At 39.8% G+C, this 15,814-nt stretch overlaps 1 protein-coding gene across 2 annotated transcripts in view; it reads right to left on the minus strand.

The window, feature by feature from the left end:
• The window catches only part of gnaz (guanine nucleotide binding protein (G protein), alpha z polypeptide), a 31,109-nt gene that overhangs the window by 2,750 nt on the left and 12,545 nt on the right, over positions 1 to 15,814 (minus strand). For both annotated transcript variants that reach the window (XM_030742258.1, XM_030742257.1), the window contains exon 2: positions 11,722 to 13,016. In XM_030742258.1, the coding sequence (XP_030598118.1) occupies positions 11,722 to 12,444 (723 nt within the window). In that variant the 5' untranslated portion in view covers positions 12,445 to 13,016. The remainder of the gene's footprint in view (positions 1 to 11,721; positions 13,017 to 15,814) is intronic.

The raw sequence follows: 15,814 nt of genomic DNA on the forward strand, positions 1-15,814 counted from the left end.
TTCAATAAAGAACATTGGAACTATTCAAAAAGTGGGTCAATTATCACTTATAGCCGTAGGACCACATTAGATGTCACATTTATTTTCTCTAAAGTGAGATAAAAAAAATATATTTCACAACTCTGTGATGGAAATCAGTGATGCCTGCTGTATCCTGCAGACAAAATCTGTTCGTCATGAGTTAGCGTAAGGGTTGAGCAGAGAGGACTAAGACCAAGAGAAATGTGACTGGTATTAGCATTAAACCACATCATGCTGTGCAACAATTTTTTAACGTTTTGCAGCTCATTTTGCTCTACAGCATGACAGAGTATTATTAAAATATGATCGCTGTGTTACAATAATTTTTAAAAACAGGTCAATTTTCCCCCAGAATAGTAATACATGCAAGTTTTGGTGTGCAAGAAAAAAAGCCTGTGAACATGTGTATGTGTGCACTTTCTTCCAGCTGTGCTCATGTGATGTTGATTGTATAAGGCAAAGCAAAGAAAGAGAAAGCTGATCTGTTCATGGCATCTGCTGGCATGTGGCGAGTGGCCAGTAGCTTGTGACTGGGAGGTTGTCAGATGAAACGCTGCTGTTTAAAAGGTTACAGAAACAACATGATGCTCTGAGCAAATCACAAGATCTGCACAGCATGGAAAAAAAAAAAATGATACTGAGGGGAATAGCAAAGGATTAGGCAATCGCACCCAGATTCAAAGAAAACCCTCACAATTCGGTGGTGTAAGTGCCTTATTTTTGGATAATGATGAAAAGGCTGCAGTTATGAGAAACTTGTATTGCATGTAGCTCTTAGATACTGCCCCAAAAATGCATTCAAAGCTGCTAATGTGGGCTAAGGAGACTACATTATCATATTTTCATGGCCATACTTGTTGCCTCTTTAGAAGACATTCTTTTAAATTCAAGTGCATTGACTAAAAAAAAATATGTGGCTATTGCCTGCATTTGTTGTAAACCAAATTAGAAATATGCTATTTGCTTTGATATGAGTGTGAATAACACACCGATTTATTTTTCTTCCTTTATTTTGCATGCTGTGGCAGAGCATTTTTGTGTTTTGCTTTAGCTTTTATTAGTTTAAGTTTGAGTTTTTAAGCACACTCACTCACACACACATACGTCAAAGTTTCCTCATGCTGGAGATTAACCTCCAAATTGACCTCTATATATTGTTATTTTTAATAGCTAGTTTCATTTTTTTGAAGTCTAATGCTTATTGTTTTTAACTAAAAAGGGTTTCTTGCACTGATTTTAGTTTAAACTGCAATAACCTCATTACCCTAACTGCTGTGCGGTTCACTGAAAGAGCAGACGTGTCACCAGGCATGTAATGACTGTGAAACTGAGCCAAAATGTGTGATACAAACAGCCAGAAGTTCCGGTCCTGTTTCCTTGTACCCTCCACCACTTCCTGACTGGCAGCCTCCTTTTAAGCCTCATTAATAGAGGTGCTGGTACAATATTTGTCTGCCTCAATGCTCTGTAAATATATATTTATGTAATGTTAAATAATAGTACATGAAGTGAAAGTTACTGGTTGAATCCTAGATGGAAAACATTATATTTGTATGTTTTGAAAGTCGGGCTCTCCCTCAAATATGTACCTCACAGTGGTTTGGTCCACTGCCTACCATTCCCTAAGACCTCACTCACACAGGCCGAGAGATGGGTTGGCTGCCACCTGGCAACCATCACTTGGGTAAAAATACATATTCCATTACTGGCTGCAGGTGGTTGTGTGGGGTTGCTGGCTGTTGTTGGGGGATTGTGGCAAATTGATGGCAAAGAGGGTGCTCTACCAAAAACCTCCATGTTGGTTACTTCGGTTGCTAGCAGATTGCTGCAGTTGCCTGTAGTTTGCATAGAAGACGCCAACATGTCTGCAAACACTTGCCAAGTAAGCACAGTATTGAAATGTGAAAAAGTGCGACACAAACTTTAAACACAGGCCATTTCAAAGTAAAACTTGTGCCTTACTGCTGAAACCAACGCATTTCAGAAGGTGGGACTTTTACTTTGAAGGCAAATGTTTCCGTTTCCATTCTCTGCACAGTTTCACAACCACTTAGCGACTAGCTAGCTATTGTTTCCACACAAGCTGACGAATTCCATGCAATTGCAATTGCAGCAATCTTGTAGAGACACAAGGAGGTTTTCAACACTGTATATCTTTTTGCAGCCAGTTTCACCTAACAACAGCAAACAACCTCCAGTCACCAACCAGGAAACATCCATTTTTCCCTGTGAACCAGTGGTTACCAGGGGGTCTCTACCAGACTGGTCTCTAGGCCTGCACGACTGTGACGTTAACAATGGATTTCACAGCGACTGACAGCAACCTCCGGTAGTTGGTCAGGGAGTACTCATTTTTCCCTAACAACCGGTGGTTGCCAGACAGACTATGTTACATTAGCTCTAACAGAATTTTGTGATTTTCCATGAGCCTCCCCTTATTGGTTGTTGACACAGTCATTGACACCGCACTTAAAAAATCCTGGAGACACCCGTGCATGATGAATAAAACAGGTTGAGAAATAGTTGTTGTGTGCATTAAGTGATGACATGCTGATCAGAATTGTTTTAAATTTGCTTATGCTAGTTAGCCAAATGGAACTGTTAATTAAACTAAAGGAAGCGTGAACTGAAAAGTCATCATAATTATACATTTTTTGTTCTCGATTGAATAGGATAAGCGGAAGAGGATGGTTGGATGGATGGATGGATGGATGGGCAGATGGATGGATGGATGGGTAGATGGATGGATGGATGGATGGATGGAATAAAGTGGTGATTTTTTTTTTTGACTGCCTAAAGAAAAAACCTCCCAAATCAAAGTATGCACTGAGCCATGCATTCAAGAATCATTACATGGCTCCCTGAAAGTCATTTTCCCTTTCAAAGCAATAGTTTTGCAATAGAGTATCCAATAATAAATGCACCACTGAAGGAAAGCCACATCAAAAGTAAAAAAGGAAAGAAAAAAATGTGCACATTAAAAATAAAGTGAGCGTTGTAGTAACAGAAAGACTGTGATCAAGCCAGTGAGTGCTGTTTAAATTTCCCTAAATGAGCTTTATTGTTCAATTCAAGAATTAGCTAATTGCTTGAAAAGAAAATCAAAATGAGACACAACAGGAAGAAGGAAATAATTGGGGTTTTGTGTTCGATACAAATTGCATAAGAGTATGTTTGCCAAATCTGCTCTGCACTAAAGCATTAAGTGCCTTTTTCTTTCATTATCTGTCTCTCTTCCTTTCTGTTACCAGTCCCATGTTGTTACCTAACCAGACTGAATCATAAGTTCTCTTTCCTTTACAAGTATGCATCTCTGGGTACTAAACATTATATACTGCACATGGTCAAGTCAGGCTGTTTGACTTCACTCCCCCTCTTTCACGGGTGTCAAAACAAGAGCCCAGATGGTATGAGAGTAAAGCAGGAGACAGCCAGCTGAGCCCAGGGACTCTCAAGTCTTCTCACCTGGCTACCTATCACTTTACAGTAAGTGTTTCCTAATGGGGGATGGAAGGAGAGGAGGCTTGGGGGGGTCCTTAAAACACATAGACCCCCTTCCTTTGCTTCAAACACCCACTGATACAGACATGCTCACACACACACACACACACACACACACACACACACACACTGCTTCCCCTTCACCTCCTCCTGCCAGAGTACTCGAGAGAGGTGCAGGCCTTAATTAAGCTTAAGTATTAATGAGGAAGTTCATCACAGTGTCATTGCTTTGTTTCCCATATACACGCCATTTAAGTGCGCAGCCACCTCTTCGTTACTCATTAAAGTTAAATTTACTTGTCGCCGCCTTACAAGAAAGGATGCTTTGCATTTATCTGCCAGAAGGAATTTTTTTCTCTCACCGTGTTTCTTTTCCTTTTTTTCCTGCTGCACCTGAGAGTTGCATTATTCAGGCCGCTCCCTTTCTGCTTCCGCTCTGTTTTTAATTACTAATGTTGTTACTGTGGGCAGCAACACTGCAGGGTGTAGACGTTAAGAACGGGCAAACAAACATAAACAGAGTGTACTTGTATCCAATCTCATTGTCGTGGTCATCAGAAGCACTTTTTTTTTTTTTTAAATAAAAACTGACCAAACTACTTAGCATTTTTTCTTTTAAATGCTGATAAAACAAAGTTGTATTCACTATAATACAAACATAAAAAACTAAGACAAATAATGGCTTTGTATGTTGTTGTAATGTTGGGCATACATATGCAAAAGCTGTATGATTTTTTTTAAATTTTATATATTATCGGAGGACATTCTGTCTTCTCGAAGGGCTCTTTTTCAAAAACACCATTATTTGATATGAAGCAATTCAGGTGCATGATGGCAATGCCTTTGATACCCCATTATCCAGTTAAGAGGCTGGAAATATTTCTGAAGAAATATCTGTCTGAAACACATTTAATGACAAGTGATTCTGAAAAACAGCCACTGCTATTCAAAGTCACTGATCAGGGAAAATGTTTCACATTTAGGCCCCTTCACACGTCACCTCTGCTGCTGCTCGAAAGATAAGGCACACGCGGCAAAGGTTTACATCAAAAACATGAAACCCTATTCGTTCATTTCCAGCCTCCTTTTATGTGACAGGTAATGAATTCCCGTTTGAGAGATTATTGAAATAATAAATGAAACAATAGAAGTAGGGCTGTGCTCCTGTTTGGCAAACACAAGCTTAAGCAACCGCTAATCTCATATCTGTGCTTTTCATTTTCACCTCACAGACAAACAGAATTGACTGCAGTTGCTCAGGCGTCAGCTGTTGCATATAAACCTGCGCTACATATTCATAATAACAAACACTCACACACAGGCACACAATACATGCATGAAACTTCATCTATTCTCTCCAGCGCCGCTGTTTATTGTACCCCCACCCCTCTCTGCTCCTTTCCCTTCTCATCCTCCCTTCCTAGTCACAGCTCACTGTCAACAGCACAGGATTAGGAGCATTTGACTGGCCTGTTGCTAAGCAACAGTAACTATGGAAACCGATTCATTATGAAGACAAGGATGGGACAGCGAAAATGCATCGGGGAATGGGATGATGGGTAAATATACTGTAATTATTATGGTGAATTTTCTGTCTTGTGTGAGTTGGTTGCATTGAAACTGAACCAGTGTTTTACTGATCAGATGAGTTTGGTTTTTGTTTTTTTTTGTTTTTCTGAGCTTGTATAAGCCTGAATGCTAAAACGATCACAGACACGATAAGATATTGTAATCAGATGCAACCTTTTCCTCTTGAAAGCAGCCTAAACTGATTTGTAAACATGCTGTATTGAGACATATGCATAAAAACTGATGAATGTCTCAAAAGTTGTAATGACTGTTAAAAGACACCAACAAAGACCAAGTTTTGTCATTCAACTCCCCTTTTCAGTCCTCTTGAGTTGTTTATCATTAGATCACATTTTTCATGTGACGCCACGATCGGTTCAAACTTACAGCACTTCCAACTTACTCTAAGAAATCAATGAGTCAGAGATGCACTTAAATAAAAACTGATGAGTCATCCCTGGTCAGAACTATTGAATCAGTTGCTCTTTTTCATGAGAGCGTTGTTGCAATGCAAAGTTTTAATTCACATGAACTAACAGTTTTACATGAAATGACTGAACTGTGGCAGTTCTAAAGTAGATGTTAATGAACTTGTTGAGGTGTCAGCATTTTCATTGGATTAAATGTCTAATATTTCTCATGTAATAAACAGAAAATATGAAAAAGATTCTAAGTAAACAATTCACATACTATTGCACAATAACCGTACTGCAAATTTATTCAGCATTTCTCAGATTTAAACAAGGTGAGAAATATTTAAAGACCTTTGCAGTATGGAGGCAGCTATTCTAATAAGCCAGCCCAGCTTCAACTTTATTTCAGATAATTTTGCAAAAGGTTTAGGCAAGAATGTGGTCATGTCTTCTTATCTAAATCTGTGGAGTTTATACAGCAGAGTGCGTACATGCTGATTAAATGGAAAATAACAGTAATTTTCTGAGAAATACGTACAAATTTCTCACTGAGCGGAAGCTGCTTGTTGTTGCCAGCCTTTGCGATGTAGCTGTAGTGTTATGCTGCAGCCTGATGATCATGTAGATTTATTAGGGTGTGGCATGGTAGCTGTACTGTATGGCCAACACTTATACCTTTGTTCCTCAATTTTACACCAATAAACAGCAGATATAAATATAATTATACATATGAATTATATGTAGCAATGAGGAAACAACAGAATGTGGATGTCTATAAAGTTATTGTTGTGTCAGTTGTAAGAAAAGCCACAGAGTTTTGTCATTAGTCATCAGTTTGCACTTCCTGCTTCATGTGTGTTTCTACTACATTCTGTATTGAATACTAATTCAGCTTTGTTTGAATGTTTTGAAAGTCACTCATGTTTCACTTTGGCATCACCATGTATTTTTTTAATCCCTTGCTTCTAATTACTTTTTTTTTTTTTTTTTAATTTCCACAGTATTTATGTACACTGCTGTAAAAAAGTATTTGCCTCCTTGTTTGTGTAGGTTCTCAGTCATCCAGGTCATAGTAGTCTCTGGAGCTTGAAGTCCAGTAGCTTTTTTTTCAAGCTCCAGAGATTATTTGCCTCCTTCCTGTTTTTGTTTTTTGTTTTTGTTTTTTCATATTTGTCACAAATGTTTCAGAGTTTTTAAATGCTGATTTTCTTTTTTTTTTAAGGAAAAAAGCTACCCAAACCTACCTGGACCTGTGTGACCACTGCTGACCAAAAAGAGCATAAAAGCTTGTCTTACATTCACCAGAAAACATCTTGATGATCCCCGAGACTTTTGGGAAAGTATTCTGTGGACTGATGAGACAAAAGTTGATCTTTTTGGAAGGTTTGAGTCCTGTTACATCTGCATAAACATAACAAGCAGACATGGAGGTGGTTGTGTGATGGTCAGGAGCTGCTTTGCTGCTTCAGGACCTGGACAACTTGCTGTAATTGATGGAACCATGAATTCTGCTCCCAGCAGAAAATCCTGAAGGAAAATGTCTGACCATCAGTTTGTGCCCTGAAGCACAAGCACACTGGGGTTATGCAGCAGGACAATGATCCAAAACACACCAGCAAGTCCACCTCTGAATGCCAAAAAATAAACAAAATGAAGGTTCTTGCTGCCAAGGGTGGCACAACCAGTTATCAGGTTTAGGGGGCGGCTACTTTTTCACACAGGGGTGAGGTAGCTTTGGATAATGTTTCCCCTTAGTAAATGAAATCATCTTTTAAAAATGCATCTTATATTTATTCAAGCCAACTTTATCTAATATTAGAATTTGTTTGAAGAGTGTGACAAATATGCAAAAAAAAAAAAAAAAATCAGGATGGGCAAATAATTTTTCATAGCACTGTAAATAAAAGTGAATAGATTAATTTAGAGACGATATTTCTTTGTGTATCATAAATGTGTTGAACATGATTCTTTTTTGGCTTTTTTTTTTTTTTTTTTGAGCAGCTTGCAAAGGCCCATTACTGATGCTAATGCAGTTATGAACTCTGTGCAGAGCCTCAGATTTTTAACATGATTTTTCGGCACTGATATGCTACTAGTTTCTGTTTGTCTCATCACACGTACCCATATGAGTTGCACGATAAGTCTCGCTGTCACAGCACAAACATCAAGGGACACCTTGACATATATAAAAGCACATAAAAAGTAATGTGTGCCTGTGTCATCCACTCTTATCAGCTATGACACAGTAAACAGTACAAATTAACATAAATTAGAACATTACTAATAAGTACTATAAATTCCAACTTCATTAGTTTTTACTTTTTAATTACGTTATTATTGTTGACAATGGTTGTTATGAAGCAATATCAGTTACATGCTCTCATCTATAATTTTGACAAGTATGATTGATGTGATTCAGTGATTAGTACTGTCATGTCACAGCAGGTGGGTTAGCTGGCAGACTGACAACTTGTTTAGCGTGTAGCCTACCTCATACATGCTGGGCTGCCCATAATTTTCATATAAGGAATTCATCGTGTGGTTGTGCCTGTTCACCTGCTGACCAGTTGGGAAACAGGTGATAGTGATTTGTATAAATTAGAGCTTCTAGAAAATGCCCGTTTTTTTCTGTCTTTGACAAACTGCCCGAGGAAGATCGAAACTTGCTTTTGCATAAATGTTTTACGATTAAATTATTACTTTGAGTCAAACAGGCACCACAACGTTCATCTTATTTTTGCAGAGAAGAATTCACCTTGACACAAGTGTGAATAGCATTAATTGTCCAACTGAAGAATAACACCATGCATCTATGCTCAAAACAGACACTCCAGTAACAATTACACATTGAGGAGAGTAATGGTAAATGAACTTGCATTTATATACTGCTTTTCTCCTTTTACTGGCCCTACAAGGCAAGGCATGTCTAAAGTACATATAAAATATACTACAGACTCAGTGCTGATGAAACTAATGGGAAGACAAAGACAGGTTGAAACAGATGAGGCAATATATCACTAAAACTAGTTATATACACAGCAGCCACTTCATTAGGTACACCTGCTCAACTGCCTATTAACACAAATGTATAAACAGACCTGCTTAAGTTCAAGTGAAGATTCAGCATGGGGAAGAAAGATGATTTAAAGAACTTTGAATGTGGCATAGTTGTTGGGGCCAGACAGGCTGGTCTGAGTATTTCAGAAACTGCTGATCTACCTGGATTTTCCCACACAGTCATCTCTAGGGTTTACAGAGAATGGTTCGAAAATGAGAAAATATCCAGTGAGCGTCAGTTCTCTGGAAGAAAGTGACTTGATGATGTCAGACATCAGAGGAGAAGAAAGATAACAGTTAAGTAAATAACTACTCGTTATTACTCCAAGGTATGCAAAAGAGCATCTCTGAATGCATAACATGTCAAACTTTGTCAAACCCAGATGGGCTACAGCAGCAGAAGACCACACCACAGACAGCTAAAAACTTAAAGGGAAATTGAGGTTACAATGCACACACCAAAAATTGAACAATAATTCGATGAGTCTCGATTTCATTTGGATGGTAGGGTCATAATTTGGCGTAAACAACATGAAAGCATGGATCCATCCCTCCTTGTATCAAAGACTGCTGGTGGTGTAATGGTGTGGGGAATATGATGTTCGCACACTTTGGGCTTCTGAGTACCAGGTGAGCGTCATTTAAACTCCACAGCCGTTCGAGTATTGTTGCTGACCACGTTCATCCTTTCATGACTACAGTGTGCCCAGTTTTGATGGCTTCCTCAAACAGGAGCACATGCCATGTCACAAATCTCAAACTGGTTTCTTGAACATGACAGTGAGTTCACTGCTCTCAAATGGCCTCCACAGTTTCCAGATCTCAATCCTTTGAGATGTCGTGGAACAGGAGATTCACATCGTGTATGTGCAGCTGACAAATCTGCAGCAACTGTGTGATTCTATCATGTCAATATGGGCCTAAATCTCTGAGGAATGTTTCCAGCACCTTGCTGAATCTGTGCCACAAAGAATTAATGCAGTCCTGAAAGCAAACCCAATAATAGGAAGGTGTACCTAATCAAGTGGCTGGTCAGTGTAGTTTAGCATTATTACCAGCAGTTTAAATTTATAAGTATTCCAAGAATTAGATGAGCCTGACAATCCGTAGAGCTCACCCTCCTGTGGTCTTATACACTGTAAGAGGCTCTGATTGCTTCCATCTCCTTTGTTTGAATAATAAAAGTTGTTTTTTCTAGAACCAGTTAACTCCCATTGCTATACAGTGCCTGCACAATCTGCTAATTCTCACAGGTACAACCTCACACTTTATTCTGTGAACTCAATTAACACCATACTGCATTTTCTCCTCAGACTTTATTTTTAACCTATAAAGCTAATTGATTTCATGTTCCAACCTGGCTCACTGTACACCCTGTTTTATCCGGGTAACCCGTGCATTATCAGGCCAGTCCAGTTCCAGCAATGACCAAGTTTCTGTTTCAACTTTGGAAATAGCCTTGAGCTATTTCCAAAGTTGACTGTAAAACATCGAAGTGAGCGGGGATGCTGGCATTTGGGAAAAGGTGAAGTAAGCGAAGAGCCATCCATTCTCTTCCACTTATCCTGTTCTGGGTCATGGGGGGGCTGGAGCCTATCCCAGCTGACATAGGGCGAGAGGCAGGGTACACCCTGTACAGGATGCTAGCCTGTTGCAGGGCCAACACAGAGAGACAGACCACCATTCACACCTATGGGCAATTTAGAATGACCAATTAACATAACCCCCAGTAACTGCATGTTTTTGGACCCATGCAGACACACAGTCTCCACACAGACTCAAACTCCACACAGAAAGACCCGGCCAAGGTGGATTCAAACCCAGACCTTCCAGCTGTCATTCTACCTGTGAGGCAGCAGTGCTAGCCACCATGTCCCAGAAGATCGCCCCTCATAATCAAATACAATTATACTATTGATCTTCCATTATCCTGGAAGCAGTTAAACTACCAGTAACTGTCCAACTTTTCTAAAACACTAAGATAAGATGATGAATATGCTATGGGGAGGAAATCGTTTAAATTCCCCAACCGTGAAGAGAAGATAACAAACACCAGCCATTCTCCTCTTTCAGATTTAAACTAACTGTGATTACTACATTAAGGCAAAGAGAATCCATTTCACCATCCAAAAACATTAGATAAGGACCATAAAGAGTAGATAAGGTTTTCCAAATTGAAAACTAAAACTATAAAGGAAGTTCAGTGTAGTGGCATCGCTCAGGATATGGTTTGAGTAGCCTTGGATACCATGTGGCATTGGTCTACCAGCCTGAATTAATGCAGTTAATTATTTTTTGTTTTTATGGTAATAACAGCATTTGTTGCAGTAGCTCTTATCAGAAGTTTCTTTGAAGTCGCAGCTATAACAGCAGCACCTGTCAGTGGCAACATATGGTCAGGTTTTGCTCAGTGGTGTGTTTTGCAAACTGGCAGCAATACAGAAAACAAAATGGACAAAGTGGACCCCTTTACAATTTCAAGTAGTAGCTTTTTTGTTTTGTTCTGGGGTTTTTTTTTGGAGATTTCAATCGAGAAAAATATTTTAAACATATCTGTGAATAATTTCAAACAGACATTATAGCAAACAGAATCTGACATAAGCTGAAGGAGAAAAAAACACGTGTGACCACAGGAAGTTTATCTGTATCATCGAAGGGGATGTACAGAGAGGAAGTGACACAGCAGAAACGGCTTTTCATAAGCCATTTTTCATGTTGATTGTTTGATAGCATGAATATCCAAGATATGAAACAGAACTATGATGGCAAATGATTGTTTGATAACTCTGTTTTTTAGTTTACCTGTCAAAAATTTAAGGTAACTGTCCTGATTAGGATGCTTCTAATAAGATAAATGGCATCTAAAATCACTGCAGTAAATCAGATAGAAAATATCTGTTGTATATAAGATGAATTCTCTCCACTTTAATGTTCTAATTTCACAGTGAGAAACATCCCCTCTCATGACTGGAATTAACATTTAACAAGGGATAATAATTACTGAATGTGTGCAAATTGGGTAGATATTTGCCTCTTCCCTCTTCACACTACTCTGACTGGCTGCTGTGCATGCCTTTCTGTATTTGTTCAAGCATGTGTAGATAAGTATGTTTTCACTGTGAGAGGAAAAGTTGGGCCTTTTAAAACTGAATTTTCTTACCGTCTGGTTGTCCTCGTAGAGTTTGAGGTCATAGCCACTTAGCTCGACACAGAAAATGATTGCTGTCACGCCCTCGAAACAATGAATCCACTTCTTTCTCTCTGAACGCTGTCCACCCACATCTACCATCTTGAAGGTGAGCTCCTTGAAGGTGAACTTGTTCTCCACAATCCCAGTAGTCATGTCACGGGATCGTAGGATGTCTTCCACAGTGGGGATGTACTCAGGTGCAGAAATGCGGTCCAGGTCATTTAGGTAGTAGGCAGTGTTGTCCTCTAAGTGGTATTCATTGGATCGCTGAAAGCACTCCTGGACCCCTGAGTCTGCCCACAGACGTTTCATTACCCCTAGCAGCTCTGGAGTAATCTCCCCTTTGCTCTCAGCTGGCCCTGTGAGGGCAAAGAGCTGCACAGCATCATAGGCGCGGTCAGGATTGTGAAAGTCAATCTTAAGAGTGCTGAGGGCGCGGATGATGCGGGTGAGAGAGTCGATGGCATTGTACAAGATGAGCGGCTTGTACTCCTTGCAGGCTTCCAGGTTGAAGCCTCCGCTGTGGATGATTTTCATCTGTTTGACAATGGTGCTCTTGCCAGAGTTGCTGGTGCCCAGCAACAATAGCTTGATCTCACGCCGCTGCCGCTGACTCTCTGAGCGTAAGTGGCGATCGATCCGCCGGGAGCGCCGCGCTGCTTCCTTCTCCTCCGAGCTCTGACGGCATCCCATGGTCCTCCACCACGTGGTAAACCCAAAGGAACTCGTGCTGCTACTTGATGAGGAAGCAAATTGTAATGAAGTGGTGACCGATAAGGTGGTGGTGGAAGGGTTGAAGAGGGGCTTTGTGTGAATGAGCCTTCAGAAGAAGCTATTTCACAACAGAACAGTTTGGCACAGGACAGGAAAGCCACCACACAGATGAGTGACTCAGGAGTGTTTCATGCTTTTGGTTCAGGAGCAGTCTGTGAGTTCTGTGTGGGCAGAACCCAGACTTGTGGGATGCCCACACAGTGCCTGGCTCTGAGGTTTGGCTGCCTGCTGAAGCCAATGGAGCTGGGGTTCATAGCAGGGACTCCCACTGAGGAAAAGTTCTGGAAGAAGGCTGGAGAACGTTCAGTGTATGTCAGTAGAGAAAGTATTTAGGCTTGATGCGAGCAAATAGCAAACCCCATTCACTCTCTTCCCACATGGCTCTTGCAGTGTGTTGCCCTTGTTTGGCTTCTGAAATCATCCACCTAAATTTTATCTTTGGCCCGTTTTGCTCGGTGAGATATCTTCCAGTCAACTGAAGGCCACCAAATCTGCCAACACACAAGACAGAGAGCATTCATGAATTACATGTTTAGGATAAAATAGGACCAGTTTTATCATTAACCATTGTGCAGAATGAATAATTCACCATTTTGGAAATATATATGTTTTTGTTCCTTCTGGAGGTGAGGAGAAAAATGAAACCACTCTTATACATGGAGCTTGGTTAGTCTGTTTCAGCATAAAGGCTGGAAGGTGGCACAGCTCCCTAATTAACACTTACCTTCTTTGTCTGATACCTACACAAACTAATCAGCTGTTCAATGGGCTCTCTCCCAGGGGAGTGGGGCTCAAATTATGCTTTCATTTTTTGTGTTGTACTATTATTGCCTGTATTTTGTAATGTTTGTACACTTTCTTTTTATAGTTAAGTTTAAAATGGATACTCTTACTCTACAATGCTAAATGAATGTTAAGTACTATTTCTAATTTTACTCGGTTGTCATGGTAAGAAATCCAATGACAAGACGCTCTAAAACATAATCATTTTTTTTTTTTTTTAATTTATTTATTTTTGCATTTTGCGTTTTGCATTTTGCATTTTGGAGTAACCACTTTTGGCAGCAATAACTTGAAGCAATTATTTTCTCACATGGACAGTTACTGGCCTCACATCTGACTCTAGAATACTTTGGTTTACAGAAAAGTTTGTGGTCCATTCAATGACAGCAAGGTGCCCAGGTCCTGTGGCTGCAAAACAAGCCCAAATCATCACCCGTGTTTGTGCTGATGTGCTGTGTTTGGCCACACATGGGGAAAACCAAACATCTCCACTGGTAGTATGCTACCATGTTCTTTTTAGAGAGAAGAGACTTTCAGCTGGCAACGCTTTCAAACAAGGTATGCATGTTCAGCCATTTTCTAATTGTGCTGTCATGAACATTTAGAATGCTAACTGCGATGTAGTTAACCAAGTGTACTCGATTAACTACTTACCCTCTTATTTTCTATGAAAGTGGTAAGGCTTTACTTAATTTTGAAATTTTGCTTTTTCACATGACTGCGATTGGGTCCATCCCAGTTGTATACTAAAGGCCATAGACCTACTACGTTACCAGTCAAAAGTCTGGACACACTCACCCATTCATATTAATGGGCGAGTGTGTACAAACGTTTGACTGGTACTGTATATGGTTTATGCACCTCTTCAGATTTTAAAACAAAGACATCATGTCTCAGTACGTGAGCTTTGAAGGTGTTGGTAGATTTATTTCTGAACTCTGGAGGGAGTGGGGCTAGCACTGCTTTAAGCCTTTATGCCAAGCTAAGCTCTAGCTGTACATCCAGTATGAATGCATTACTGTTTCGTTCTTCATCTAATAGTTAGTGAAAGCATAGATAGTAACATGCTTACTAACCTGCACACTTCCCGTGCAAACGTTGCCATAATATCCCCATTCTGCCTCTTCAGATTACTTCCCCTAACAGCAGTCTTGTGTTACCATTGACTCTGAGCCAAGCTAACCCTGCCTTCCCATTTAACAGCACCACACACAGACTCATTATATACACAATCAAGGTCAAACATACAATTTAAACAGGTGAGAGAAGCAAAAAAAAAAATAAAAATCCACTGTTTGAAAGGGAAGTGATGCAGTGTAAACAACATGAATGTGTTTTCTCTTGCAACCAAGAGGATCTTGGTTCTAGTTCCCTTACAAGCCAGCGTCTCTGCCTGCCCTTTTTTTCTGCACTGCTGTTCAGTAAAACAAGGTGAAACACTTATTTACTATCAAAGTGGAAAATAACAGGCTCAAGCCAGCAGGTGCCTCTCATGCTTTCATACTGCTGTAATGCTCCCACTCCTTGCCCAGCCAAGTGTGTTGCTATCGTTTGTATTCTACCTGTGGTCAGAAAATTTCTCCTGTTTTCACACGTTATTGGTTTAGATGGTGTCACTTAATTTAAGTAAAAGAAACACTGCATTGGAAAAAGCTTGGTTACATGAATTTGAATACAATTCAGAAATGTTTAGAAGCCTGTGTGAATAATTTGAAGCAAAAACAACTCTGCTGCAGTCATTCTTACTGGATTCTGTGACAAAGAGATGCACACTGAAACAGATTAAGTGGTGTTGGAATATTGGTATTATTTTTAGACAAATAGAGAGAGCGAGAGAGCACATTTCTCAGACTCTGGTGAGTGGGGTCCACTATTCAAAAGACTGAGAGGACAACAAAGCTATAACAAAGCATCATGACACAGACAGAGAAGAGAGTTGTTTCCTGGCTTCAGGCACCTTACCCCCCTCTCAAAATGGCAAAGCCAGCCAAACCGGTTAATGCACATCACTGGTTTTGAGAGAAAACGGAACACATTAAAGCTGCAATGTGAACTCATTCCAATTTGTTATTTCACAAATATGCAGCTCTGGCATTTCTGCACTTTTTGAAGTTATACCTCCTATTTGATCATTTCTGCGGAAGTAATGCACTAGCAAAATAAAATGACACGTATTTACGCTGCATAGAGAGGAACGTGGCCTTTTTCTTCCTTACACATGGATAAGTAGAGCATATCGCAGCAGGAACCCCGAAATTTTTAACAAAAAATAAACAAAAATTAATTAGGAAAGTGCCTACAGGATGAAAACATGCTTACTCTTTGCAGCAAATTATACAGTCTAGTTTAAGGTTGAAATAGCTCCAAATGCAAGCGACAGCAAATAACCAGCTTCTAAAGGTCAAGAAAATATCATTTCTATAGCGGGATTTCACATCATGCCTACAGTGCCAACTTTACTTTACAAGGATACATTTCAGGCTTTGCTTAATCTTACAAAAAAGTG

This window comes from Archocentrus centrarchus, chromosome 12 (genome assembly GCF_007364275.1).
Source record: "Archocentrus centrarchus isolate MPI-CPG fArcCen1 chromosome 12, fArcCen1, whole genome shotgun sequence".
Classification (NCBI taxonomy): Eukaryota; Metazoa; Chordata; class Actinopteri; order Cichliformes; family Cichlidae; genus Archocentrus; species Archocentrus centrarchus.